The sequence below is a fragment of the Phyllobates terribilis genome, unplaced genomic scaffold (assembly GCF_046119375.1).
Source record: "Phyllobates terribilis strain yellow unplaced genomic scaffold, ASM4611937v1 Scaffold_11__3_contigs__length_659146591, whole genome shotgun sequence".
NCBI lineage: Eukaryota > Metazoa > Chordata > Amphibia > Anura > Dendrobatidae > Phyllobates > Phyllobates terribilis.
The window spans coordinates 385,567,283-385,580,843 of record NW_027362771.1 but is presented as its reverse complement, the minus strand read 5'-3'; the positions used below and the strand labels follow the sequence as shown (position 1 = coordinate 385,580,843).

Below are 13,561 nucleotides of genomic sequence, written 5' to 3'. Positions count from 1 at the left end.
ATTTTAATCACTTTTTTTTTTTAATTTACCATTCAATTTCAGAAATGTTTTTTTTTCTTTTACTTCGTATTAATTATTAAGGTCTTTATCAAGGGAACATGGCTTGCAGATTCTATGCGGACGTGTTCTTAGGCTGTTCTGTAAGCCAAGCCTTCTTGATAAAAGACCAAAAAAATAGCACAAAATAGAAAGCCCATATCTCTGAGTCCATATGGCAGATTTAAAAAAAAAAAAACATGAATACTTGGGGGAGGAGCGGGAATAACATAAGAGCCACTTTTCACCTGGTGATCGAGAAATAAGGGCATGTGTAGGATGCATTAATCTGTGGTCAGAGCAGCCTGTCTCTCACTGACCAGATATAAAGTGAGTAGGCCTATATTCATACAGATGATTTAGTAGTACCTGAACTACAGGTTTCTCCCATGTTGTAGTTCTAGTATTGTGATCTATGTAATATGACCTTCCTTTCTCATCTCGTTTTTCTTCCCAACCAGGTGGTAATCCTGAGAATGTCGGTAACAACTGAAAAAAAACAAAAACAAAAAATAAACAGTATTTTTTATTTAAAAAAAAAAATTAAGAAAAATATTAAAGTTGGATCTGAAGATAAACAAAGCATTAAATTAAAACCAAGCATGCAAGTTGTTAGAATGCTTGTCTCAGAGGCAACCGCAGTCAATAACCAACCAACAATCAGCCGATTGCGCCAAGTCTTGCTGCCAACACTCTTGGCAAATAGTTGATTTTGCCATGGGAAGTCATAACCAGCCAGACACTTTATGGATGGCAGCCACTGTTGGGGAAATGTAATGTTACAAGGCAGGTAAGGCAATGTTACAACCATCCTTAAGATACAAGGATAGCTTAAAGGGAATGTGTCAATAAGTTTTTGCTATGTAAGCTGAAGACAGCATGCTGTAGGTGTTAAAACACAGATTTCAGTGATGCCTCTCTTATCAAGCTCTGGTTTTGTTTGCTTGCAATGATTGTTTTAGAACCAGCTTATCATTGCTGGGACACAGCAGCAGTCCCTTCTGGTCTCACTCTGACCCCTTCTATGATAAGCAGCTCACTGTCTATGGACATTGTACATACAGAGCCTGGTGTGGGCGGGGCTAGCTTTCTCAGCTCTGCTTGTGTCAGATCAGCTGCACCCAGTAAGCTAAGTGATAATTGTTAGAATCAGGGTCTCTTTGCCTACATCATGCTGCTCTCAGATGAGGTAGCAAAAACATGCTGATAAATTCCCTTTAGGAACAAAAGGACTCATAAGGGGGACCCAAGCAGGCAAGCCTACTCTAAAATGTTCATATAACTGTGTACGGCATATGGACAGCGGGTGTCTTCATGAGAAACTCCATTAAGCTAATGTATTAGTTCTCCTAGAGGTTAAAAAAAGCTTACAAATGTGTCCACTGTACAAAGACCACAAGACAAGGGTATATACCAGTTATCATGCATTAGATGGAAAACCATTCTTACAACAGGTAATGTAGGGAGTTCTTCTTGTGTATAGGACTGCAGGGTTTCTCTTCTGCTGGAATGCGCCTTCATAAAATATAAAGAGGAAAAAAACATACAAATATTTTAAGCACTGTGGAGCATATCTGAATGGCAATGAAGGGTTTTCATAGAAATACCAGGATATGCCATCAATATATGAGTGGCAAGAGTCTGTTCACTGGTCCAACCACCAAAGATCTAGGTAACTGAAAAGAACAAAGCTCCTTCAAGCCTCCTCCGAGTCTGCACTGCTTCTGATCACACAAAACGGAGAACTGGAGCAAAGTCACATTCAAGTAATGTATCTGGTGTGACACTTTCCTGAGCGTGAATCCTGAATTGCAAGATGGTCAATATGGTCCCTCAATGAGACTAACAAAAAATTAAGGCCGCATAACCCTTTCGTAATTAAAAATAAAATATTCAGGAAAAAAACGCAGTGACTGCTGTCAACAATCTTATTACCATAATGTACACTTTACAAAAAGGTTTTATCAAAATTTTGAGCTGCATCTTAATGGAGCAGAGTGCTGTACTCTGTTTTGTTCGGCACATGCCCCACCAATCGGACCCTAGCAATCAGTAATTCATCCCCTAATCCTACGGATAGCCTTTAATCTCGACCTTAACCCCTTATTATATTCTGTGGCATTGATGTATAGAGTAGAAGTGTTCAGATGATCTCAGGTTCAGGTCCCCTATTGGGACTAATAAATACAGTGAAAAGTAAACAAAAATTATTTTTTTCATGTTTTTAAAAATTAAAAACAAAAAGTTTGTCACCCCTTTTTAGCCTATTAAAAATAAAAAACAACATAACATAATACACATTTGTGGTATAGCAGCGCCCGGAAAAGTCTGATCTATCAAAATGTAAAAATAATTAACCAAAAAGGTAAACACAGTAAGCTGAAAAAAAAATACAATAAAAAAGCCAAAACCCATCTTTTTTTGATCCTTGCAAAAAATTTTTCTAAGAAGTGATCAAAAAAGTGGAAAAAAAAGCCTAAAATGAAAAACTGACATTGGCCACGGTGGGAATGGGTTAAATGACAAAGGCAATTACACTTTTTTCTGTGAGCAAAACTGCGCTTGCTTTTAAGGTTTATAGCCTTGGGATGATGCATAGTTTGTGTGCTATGGTTTATATGCACTGTTATTAGTAATAATATTGTGGTGTAACAAGAAACATCACTTACAGTGTTGGAGCTGTGTCTACTGTTGGCTCCATCTCCAGATATGTGAAGTCTGGTGCTCAGCTCATCAGTGACTTGGGCTTGGACATCAGTGGCAGGCGCGGGCTGGGCAGAATGGTTGCTGTATACCGTAGCATCATCCTCTGTAATAATTTCCCAGCTCTAATAAGTGAAAAACCAAAAAAACAAACAGTGAATCTTCAGGTTGGCATCAGCCGATGTTCTCAAGATTTTATTTGTACATGTTACAATACAATAAAGGATTTACACTGATATAAAAGAGGTCTCCAGATATTTCACCCCAAAGATCTTATAATCCAATTGACTATGTAAAAAGCATAAAACTCACTGCAAAATGCTCTTTTTGGAGACATTGCACTCGGTCTCTCACTTTCATATTAAAAAGGGGTTTTTCCCGATTTTTTTTATTTTATTGGCTTGCTCTACCTGAAAAAAAATTAACAGTTCCTGGTTGGACGTCAGAGACTTGGAATCGTTCCAGGCAGACCTTGCACCTTGCATTGAGTTAATAGACTGTCTGGTTATAATGTTGGGGATCCCTCTTTGCCCCTTTCCCTTCATTAAATCTTTTCCCTTTCATTTCTGAGTTTCTCCCCTCTTTTTTCACACAAGCTTTACTGTTTGCCCATACCAGCCTTCAGACTTAAGGCCCATTTTCGGGTCCAGTATTACAACATCAATGTTATATTGTCTGGCCTGCCTAAAGTCTACCTGGCACAGAAAATATTCTTTGTTATAAGAGTCTTGGGGTTTATGTTTCAATGTTTTGTGTTTTATTTTTATCTTTTCTAAAACTTAAAAAAATCCGACTGAGCAGAAAAATAACAGCTTTATGAGTGCCGCCTCTGCTGCTGCCCATGGTCTTTGTGAACACAACTGTAGTGGTGACTTCCCAATCACAACATATGACCATGGTAGCCACTCACTTGCCTCAGCAATCATGCCAAGATTGAAAGCCACTGAGCCCAGTGAATGGCGGCTGTGGTCACATGGTGCCGTTGTGACGGCTTTGCTGCAGCTCTATTAATGAGGACTGGGGCAGTGTTATAAAGGTCGCTCTGAAGAAACAGGGGGCGAGTAAAGTCGTTTTTGTTATACTCTGATAGAATAGGTCTAGAACCTTAAAAAAAAAAAAAAAAAATTAAAAACATAGGAAAACCCCTTTAATGGTGATCTTGGGGGTCTAACTCATGGTGACCCCATAGGTTTCCAGGTGCAGTGTCGCACCCATCAGAGTATGTCAGGTAATCCCCGCATGTTTTGAGGCTGTCTTACAGCCGGCCGCAGAGATGTGAACATGTCACTGGAGCACCAGCCATACTCTGTGCAGACCTGAGCACCCGATGGCAACTCTAGTAATGAGGACTTGCGCTCATCATTAATAGACAGTTGTTGTTCCAGACAGGTAATGATTATGAGGCTCTAGGAAATCGACGTGAAAATTATTTTAGCAGGCACACAGCACAAGAACAAAATGTCTACAAATTTTTTCAACTGCAGTCATAAGGAGCGTCACTTGTGCAAAGAGATAAAAAGAAGCGTGTGATTATGATCGTAGACGGCCATTTGGACCTGCTAACATTCATCACGTCTGATGCAGCGCGGTTACATGGAACTGCGGATGTAAGTTCACTGAACAGTGGGTACTGAACAGAAAACCAATACAAGCTGCACCAACAGCCACAGACTGAGGGGCAAATATTCTTTGAAGAAAATGTGAACAAAGTCATGTACATCTTCTAGCAATTCTATACACAGGTAACTGATCACAAACTTAAAAAGGAATATGTCACCATATTTAGCGACCTGACCTATTAATATAGGCAGACAGGTTATATACACTGCTGAGGAGAGTGATGAATATATGCCTCATATCAGATGCCGCGTGGTGTAAAAAATTATCTTTTACCGCTTTATGTAAATCAGTTCTTCCAGGCTATGGGGCGCACGCTGCTTGGAAGATAACGCTGCCTCCTTGCTTCATTATCCGATCTTTCTTCTCCCAGATCATCACTGTGTCCCTGCGACGTCAGGTGCACGGCCAGAAATCCCACGCCTGCGCACTCTGACCGCCGTCACTCCTCTGCACTGTTTCATCGTGAGAGATGCCTGGTACGATTTTAGTACACTGGGGCATTAGAAATTACATGCTTACTATACAGGGCAGGAGGAAGGATGTGGGTGTGCACCGGAGAACAGTGGGCGTACAGGTAGGACTTTTTTCAGCAGTCCATAACCTGTATGCCGATATTAATAGGTCAGATCGCTTAAATGTGGTGACAGATTCCCTTTAAGTCCTGTATCTTTCAGCGAGAAAGACATTTATAGGCCTTGTATTATAATACATGCAAGCAGAAGAAGAATAGTTAAACATTTTTAATCAAATCCAAATCACAATTATTCCACACAATACAAGCATTGAAATAAAAGAAAATATCCAAGTGTCCATAGCCTTTTAATGGCTAGTCCCATCTTACTAGATGAATACTGTCAGACAATGCTTGTAAAGCAAGTTTTTTTTGCAATTTACTGCTTATTAAAATTTTCAGCTGCTTGAGATATTAACACCTCTTTACAGCTTGTTACCTAGGAGACCGACTACTGCTGCCTTCTAGCTTCTAAGCATCATTCTGAAGCAAACAGAGATTAGGAGGCAAGGGTGAGCTCCAGCAAACCAAGCCGGCTTCAAAATAGTGCTTACAAGCTTAATAGAAAAGAGCTTGTAAGCACTGAGCATGTTTTGCTGCCTAGCATCGATGGTTGGTCTTGAAGGCAATGAGCTGTAAACAAAAAAGTGCTACTATCTCAAGAATGGCTGTAAACTTTAACAAGCAGTAAGTTGCAAAATTGCTTGTCTTTAACAATATCTATACTAGCTATATCAGACAATATCTATATAGCTATAATAGACAATATCTACTGTATATCTAGCTATATCAGACATTATCTATATCTAGCTATGAAGATGGGAATAACCCTTGAACAATATTGTGAGTTTAGTCTACAATGTAGACTAAACTCACAATCATTCACATAGCCTCATTCACGGGTAATGATAACAATTTACCTCTGGAGATTCTCTGACTTCTGGACCTTCTGCATCCTCAGAGATTTGCCTTCGAGTAGTGAATGCACGTTGAGCCTCCAGCTGAATATTGCCACTTTCTGGACCAGCAGTGCCATCTCTGGAAAGATATACATTTTTATTTTGGATTTTAATCAAAGCAATGCACAAATCTAATGCTCGGACAATTTTGAAAACGGTTTTATAACTTTTTAAAGACGAGGGGGCTGATTCATCTGTTGTCGCACAAGCTCTCCAAATTCATTAAGAGGCTGATTCTACAATCTCATTTTCTTGACAGTTGTGCGAGACATACTGCCTTTGAGCTGGGAGATGCCACTCTATAGTGGGGTGACTGTGCAGCATAGAAAAAGGGAAGATCTGTGCTGCTGATATTATGCTGGATGTATGAAGCAATGTAATTGATGGATTCATGTGTATAATAGAGCAGAAGGAGGAGGCTGGAAGAAACCGCTGCAGAGGTAAAACCTTTCACAACTTATTGTGGAGAGTGTTGTGGCTGTGGATGCCATGTATGCAGCGAGAGACTCAGATTAACCCTTCATAAGCAGCTATGTCCCCATAGTAGGTTAACCCTTTCAAAACAGACATGTCCTGCTCTTGAAGATTAACCCTACAACTGTATCTTCCTCTTATCAGGGTTGCATAATACATAGCAAAAGGTCAGGCGTGTGTGGTGGTGGGATTGAGATATGCCTGACTTGTGCTTTGCCAATTTGCAGCACATTGAGCTGTTTTGGGGAAATAATATAAAATGTTTCTACTTTGCTTTCAGCAAATGTATGAGAACACTTGGTTAATTGATTCTCCCCTTGCATTCTATGGACAGCCACTTGACAAAATGGCAAAAAAGAGAAGTTTATTTGGTTAACCCTATTCCAGACCAGATCTGAGCAAAAAATGTACTCGATTGGTTACCCAGCTCAAAGTAAGTTTGTTTTGAAAAGAAAAGTTTTCTCTGCGCTTTTTCCTGCAAATGGGTCAGGTACTCCCTCCCTTTCCCAAGCCAATTATGTAAGGAATTATCTGAGGGATTGTTAATATATTCAGTTTCCAATAGTTTGCATTCTTCGGCAAGCCTCTGCTCCCCAATAGACTATTCTCATTTTCACACATTTTTAGTTACATGATTGTCAGGACGACACCGGCAGGATCATACAATATCCCACCGCTGCCACCAATTTGTCAGGGATTCCCACCCACACACAGTCAGGACGACACCGAAGAGATCACACAATATCTCACTGTGCCATCACTCTGTCAGTATTTCGTCCGTAGTCGCGAGCACGCGATCCAGACTACTCTCAACGTAGGTATCGGTAAGCGACCAGTGAGCGTATGGCGTAACACCCTGGGTTCCACAGCCTGGAAACCGTGTTTAACGCCCTCCGTAAGGTCACTGTCAGCTTCACGATAGCCTAATTATTAATACTCTCTGCCACCACCGGCTGAGTTGAAATATAATACAGGCCTGGCCGGACGCCTGCGTTTTGGTAGCGTATATGGCTTTGGGGAAGGGAACGATTACAGAAAAAAAGAAACAGAACTATTAAATTTTATATTTAATCCAAAAGGGATGCAGTGTTTAGGAAAAATATATACAAGGATGTTACAAGGGAGACATTAAAATACATACGCAGTTACATAAAATAAACAGGAGGAAAGAGAAGATAACTTACTTACACTATACGATCGCGGAGACGATTCAATATAGGTGGAGGAGGGGCTCTCCAGATTATGCTGTTATTGAACAGGACCCGTTGCTTATAATTCTTATTCCCCCCTGGCAATGAGTGCTCCTGTCTTCTCCATAGATTTTCTTATACCTAAGGGGAGATCTGGCCACACGCCCCTTGTGGTGACATCATGTGGGCCGGTCTCCAGCCTGTACATTTTTATTAAAAACACTGACTTCTGCGATAACTCATCGCTTGATCGCAGAAGCTTGCAAACTACGCCATTTTTTCCCTTATGATTTTATCTTTATTTAGATATCACACATCACATAGCTGAAGTCTGCCATTCTGGTGTTTTTGTGCTACAGCTCCCTGATTTTGGTTACAGCCCTGGAAAACTACCTATACATTCCTAGGCTGATTTGGTCACTACACATATGGGTCCCGTTACTGTCGGACCTATGGAACTCACAAGATTTCATATCGGAGTCAGTGCGTCTAGAAATTTTCCTTTGAGGCTTGGGAAGCAGCTTCAACAGTTACACGCAAATTAGTGCAAGCCTGCGTTTTAATTACCTCCTGCGTTTTTCAGAGAGAAGATGCTTGCTTCCTAACAAAGTTATAACACTCCTTGCCTGGCATCGTTTGCATAAACTATTTCCCAGGCGTGTGTTAATTAACATTTACCTGATATTAATATTTTATAATATTCCTGACAATGATGTTCAAGATTTAGGCCATTTGCTGCAATATTGTGATTTACTGGCAACTATCACAAAACCCAATTCTTAAATGGCTCTTGCAACTTACTTATCCGCACACACTTTTGTGGTAACCTAACAAATAGCGGGTCACTACGCATTTCGCCAAATTGCAGGAGTGCCGCTAAACATTACTTAGACAAAAAAAGGGGTTTTAGTACACCACAATCTATTGTGAATGATGCAACCTGAACGAGGTTGTGTATACAGCCAGATGCTTTCATTCAGTGAAACCATAGAAGGTTCAGATAGAAATGCTTTGAACGAATATGTAACTTACAATAGCTGAAGTCATGTAAATTATCTAGCTTATTGGAAAAAAGACACATTCTCATTTTATTACTTTGGAAGCTCACTTGTGTAGGCTGAATAGACATAGGAGATAGTCAAAGATTAAACCTTCCTCCATAACAGTGTGAGGCACACACCCCATAAACATCTCTTCCACACAGTGTATTGACAATGATGTTGGCTGCACAGAATGGCATGCCAGACAAGATTGCGCAAGCCTGGTCAACAATTTTTTGGTTTTTTTAAATGATTACCCATCAAAATTTGCATTTCGCAATCCCTCCTAATTATGAATGTAATGGTGTGCAAGTGAATTTAAATAGTTACCAATCGCCGTCTTGCAAGTCTATGGAGTCATACTCTTCATCTCCACAGGCTTACATTGATGGAAATACCTCCGCTCCACCCAATGGACCCTGTGTGAGCCGACAAAGAGGAGCGGTCACGTGGGACTGGGGCAATGCTGGAAAGCGGAGACGACAGCGATCGGTAAGTGTTTTAATGCACTTACATATTAATATACATGGAAGGATTACAAAATAAATATTTTTATCAGAAAGTAATTCATTTTAAGCAAGAAAAATGGATTGTAATGTATGTCAATCAAGTAAACTATCTTCAGCCTTATGCTATTCTTTGCCATGCAAGGAGTTTATGTTTTTCACCGGAAATGATAATAGTAGCTTGCCTTGAAGCTGCCCAAACATTTTATGCTGCCATACAGGGACATCTGGCAGGTCCATGTCCACAGTGTAACACATTATGTAGTAACTTTTTCAAACTAGTAACATTTTTGAGAAAATTGTAATAATTCATGAGAACATGGGTTTCAATACAATGGAACTGTTGTAGACCATAACTTACATTTCTTACTTTTCATATCTGCATTCAAGTCAGTCACTTACTGAATGGTAGGCCTCTGCCACTGCGTTCTTTTAAACTGATGGCTAATGTAGTAGGTTCTGCCTAGAATATCTTGTCTCTCTTCCCACCCTGGAGGTAGTGGAGATAATTCCTGCTGTTGTGGTTGATAGTTAGGATCTGGTTGGTCCAATATAACCCAGCCAGGCTAAGTAAAGATAAAAGTGATACCAGTATGGCTAATTAGGCAAAAAAGAAATAGCTGTATTATTATTATTATCATTATTATAGCGCCATTTATTCCATGGCGCTTTACATGTCATGTGAAAAGGGGGTATAGATAATAAAAAACAAATGCAATAATCTTAAACAATACAAGTCAGCGACGGGTCCAGGAGGAGCGAGGACCCTGCCCACGAGGGCCACAGTCTACAAAGTATGGGTGAGGATACAGTAGGTGAGGGGGGAACTGGTCGTGCAGCGGTATGGTGGAGCGAGGGTTACTGCAGGTTGTAGGCTTGTCAAAAGAGGTGGGTCTTCAGGTTCCTTTTGAAGGTTTCCACAGTAGGCGAGAGTCTGATATATTGCGGTAGAGAGTTTCAGAGTAAAAAAAATCTTGTATGCGATTGTGGGAAGAGGAGATAAGAGGGGAGTAGAGAAAGAGATCTTGTGAGGATCGTAGGTTGCGTGCAGGTAAGTACCGGGAGACTAGGTTATAGGGAGCCAGTGAAGGGATTGACAGAGGAGAGGCCGGGGAATAGCGGGGGGGACAGGTGGATTATTCGGGCAGCAGAATTTAGGACAGATTAGAGGGGTGTGAGTGTTAGAAGGGAGGCCACATAGCAGGAGGTTGCAATAGTCGAGGCGGGAGATGATGAGGACATGCACTAGGGTATCTGGCTATTTAATTAGTTTCATATTTGCTATAGAAACTATAAGTGAGATGAACATGAAAGCAGGAGGTTGTAGCATCTCGGGGAAAGAAAAAAAACAAAAACACAAAAACGGTGGTGTTCAGACATATAGCGCCAGGGCTGTGGAGTCGGTGAGCCAAACCTCTGACTCCTCAATTTCCATGACACCGACTCATACTCCATGACTCTGACTCCCTCATACATGGCTCATGTTAAAGTGATAAATTTACTGTAGCACAGATTCATCTCAGATAAAAGTCTAGACCCTTAGATCAGGAATAGGACAGACATTTATAGGACATTTCATAACTTTCCCAAATTCTTATGAAAAAATATTCCCCACAGACTGCATTGAACTACTGTACCCAATTTATTATATATTTTAGGAGTCGGAGTTGGTCCATTTTATCCGACTCCACAGCCCTGTATAGCACACATTACCAATATTGTTATACTAGAGGCAGTTGTATCCCAAAAGTATCTCCTTTAAATATAAAGTCTGGGAGGTTTATATTTAGATGGCTTTTATGACTGTACAAAAAGAAGTATAGCCTGCTATTTTTTTCAAAACCTACAACAAAAAAGGATTATATATGTTATAATAAATAAATTTTTAGAATCTACTATAGCAAAATGTATGGGTATATATTGGCACTGTAAATGTTTGAGATGTCTTCCAGCCACCCTGACCAATGACTGATAGCTGCTGTATGTCTGCTTGCATAAACTGTGGTCGCCGCAAGAGGTGGCAGCAAGTGCTTATCTTATGAATGCAGTGAACCCCAAAACTTGAATATTGATGGCATATCCTTAGGCCAAGCCAACAATATCAAACTGATGGGGGACTCACCCCGGCATTCCCACCGATCAGCTCATTAAAGAGGCCGTAGTGCTCTGGCTAGCATTGCATTTACTTTACTGATTACTGGGCAGGGCTCTTCATATTTTGGAGCTTCTATGCTTGGTACTGCAGCTCAGTCCCATTTACGTGCAAGGGACTCAGCACAGGTGAGCTGTAGTCAGAGACAGACACTACAAAGTATAGAGATGTGCCTGATAAACAATGAAGGAGATGTAGCACATATTGAAATGCTGCAGCTTTTCAATCATCTGATTGAGGGGGTGCAGGGACTCATACCTATATCCAATAGACAGTTAATCTGTATTAAAGGTTAAAAAAAAACAAAAAAACAAAGAATAAAAAAAAATTCTTCAGTGCAAGGTAATATGATGATGCTTCAGAAACAGAGCTAGTTTTAATTAATTTTGACAGGCTTTGAAGTCGGAATAATCTCTTTGCATCTCCAAATATAAAATTATCAACCAAAGATAATAAAATAATAAAAACAGCCTATACACTATAAATAAAAAGGATTAGAACAAACCACTAATTTGCCAAAAAGCGCTGCTCTTATATGGATCGCTAACCCAGAAAAAATGATCTTGCTTAGTACAATAGAAGACTATGAGCTTACATGCTACAAAGTACAAAACTTCAGAAACAAAGCAAAAAAAAAACTGACCTCCATCTCTTCGCCTTGCTCTGTATTTTCTTCTTCAGATCCGTTGTTTTTAGGTAAATAAGTCATTTTTAATCGGAGATGTCCCTTGACTTTCGACTTGTGACTGTTGTGAGAAAACATTAGGTAAGATAGTAATAAGAAAAATAAAACATAAACAAAAAATGTAGTTAAAAGCAAAACACCAACTCGAAAAATAACTCCATTAGAGATACGAAAAAGACAGCTTTGAGGGCAGATTTTTAAAAAATCTCACCCCTTCCCTTTCCCACACTTATGGAGGAAGAGGGAAGTTTTTATTCAGAATGTAAAGGATTTTGAATAACGTTTTTTCAGTTTTATGCAGTAGGGCCTAATCTCTGGATGAAAAACCTAAACTAGAATTGAAACAAGTTTTTTATATAGTCTAAAGATTGAAAATCTGCCCTGGTCAAATCTAGCTGGGTATTTTAGTAAAGCAAGTCACAGAGGCGTGTCTTCTCCTCAGGACACCCTCAATGAGTAGAGACCGCTATAAACAGTGGCTTTTGCTTTGGCCAGCCCATGTTCAATACATGGACAGCCTTTCGACTGAATGGTCACCATGTAATACTACAGGTGTAGAAAATGCTACAACACCTTTCAGATTCCACCGCAATAGACCCCCTTGTCTCTGCAAACTTGAATGTTATGGCCACGAATTAGTCCTTAAGGCCACGGCTCCACTATCAGTATTTGGTCAGTATTCGGTATTTTTTTTTCAGGAGTGGGAGACAAAACCAAGTGAGGAACAATCAGAGAAAAGGTATAATAGAAACAAGTCACCAATTCTTAATTTATCACCCACTCCTGGTTTTGGCTCCCACTCCTGAGAAAAAATACTGACCGAATACTGTTAAGCCCCCGTCTCACATAGCGAGATCGCTGCTGTGTCACGGTTTTGGTGACGCAACAGCGACCTCACCAGCGATGTCGCTATGTGTGACACTTTGCAGCGATCAGGCCCCTGCTGTGAGGTCGCTGATCGCTGCAAAGTGTCCTGGACCATTTTTTGATCGTTGCCCTCCCGCTGGTCAGCACACATCGCTGTGTGTGACCAGCGGGAGCAGCGATCAAGCTGGTAACTATGGTAAACATCGGGTTACTAGGGGCACACGCACACTTAGTAACCTGCTGTTTATCATGGTTACGAGCCTGCTAAAGTGAGCGGTAACCTCCCGCTCACTGTAGCAGAGTGGTAACCATGATAAACAACGGGTTACTAGGAGCGCGTGTGCCCCTAGGAGCGCGTGTGCCCCTAGTAACCCGATGTTTACCATAGTTACCAACCTGCTCCTGCTTCAGCAGGCTGGTAACCAGGAGCAGGACATCGTGGAAAGATTCTTTCCACGATGTCGCTGCTCCCCTGATCGTTGGTGAGCCTGCCTGTTTGACAGCTCACCAGCGACCACATAGCGACGCAGCAACGATCCCTGACAGGTCGTATCGTTGTCGGGATCGTTGCAGCGTCGCTAAGTGTGACGGGGCCTTTAGTGGGGCCGAGGCCTTATAGTGCAATTAAGGTTTAAACAAAGCAGACAAAAAAAGCCCTGTCAAATTACCCTCACAAGTCAATCCACCAGGCAGTTAGGGACAAGACTAAATAGTCAAAAATTATATGTCATGAAGGTTACATGAACAGCAGCAGCTTATTTAGCTAACCAATGGCTGTGTTCTGTATATTCCACCATACCATGCCCAATGGGCAGCAC

The 13,561-nt window shown here is 40.8% G+C and overlaps 1 protein-coding gene across 2 annotated transcripts in view; it reads right to left on the bottom strand.

Annotated features, from left to right (window-relative positions):
* Positions 1–13,561, bottom strand: part of NEDD4 (NEDD4 E3 ubiquitin protein ligase) — a 155,356-nt gene that overhangs the window by 36,007 nt on the left and 105,788 nt on the right. For both annotated transcript variants that reach the window (XM_073652994.1, XM_073652993.1), the window contains 6 exons: positions 11,835–11,937; positions 9,442–9,605; positions 5,791–5,908; positions 2,706–2,864; positions 1,486–1,551; positions 406–525 (listed from right to left, as the gene is read on the bottom strand). In XM_073652994.1, coding sequence (XP_073509095.1) covers positions 406–525; positions 1,486–1,551; positions 2,706–2,864; positions 5,791–5,908; positions 9,442–9,605; positions 11,835–11,937 — 730 coding nt within the window. The remainder of the gene's footprint in view (positions 1–405; positions 526–1,485; positions 1,552–2,705; positions 2,865–5,790; positions 5,909–9,441; positions 9,606–11,834; positions 11,938–13,561) is intronic.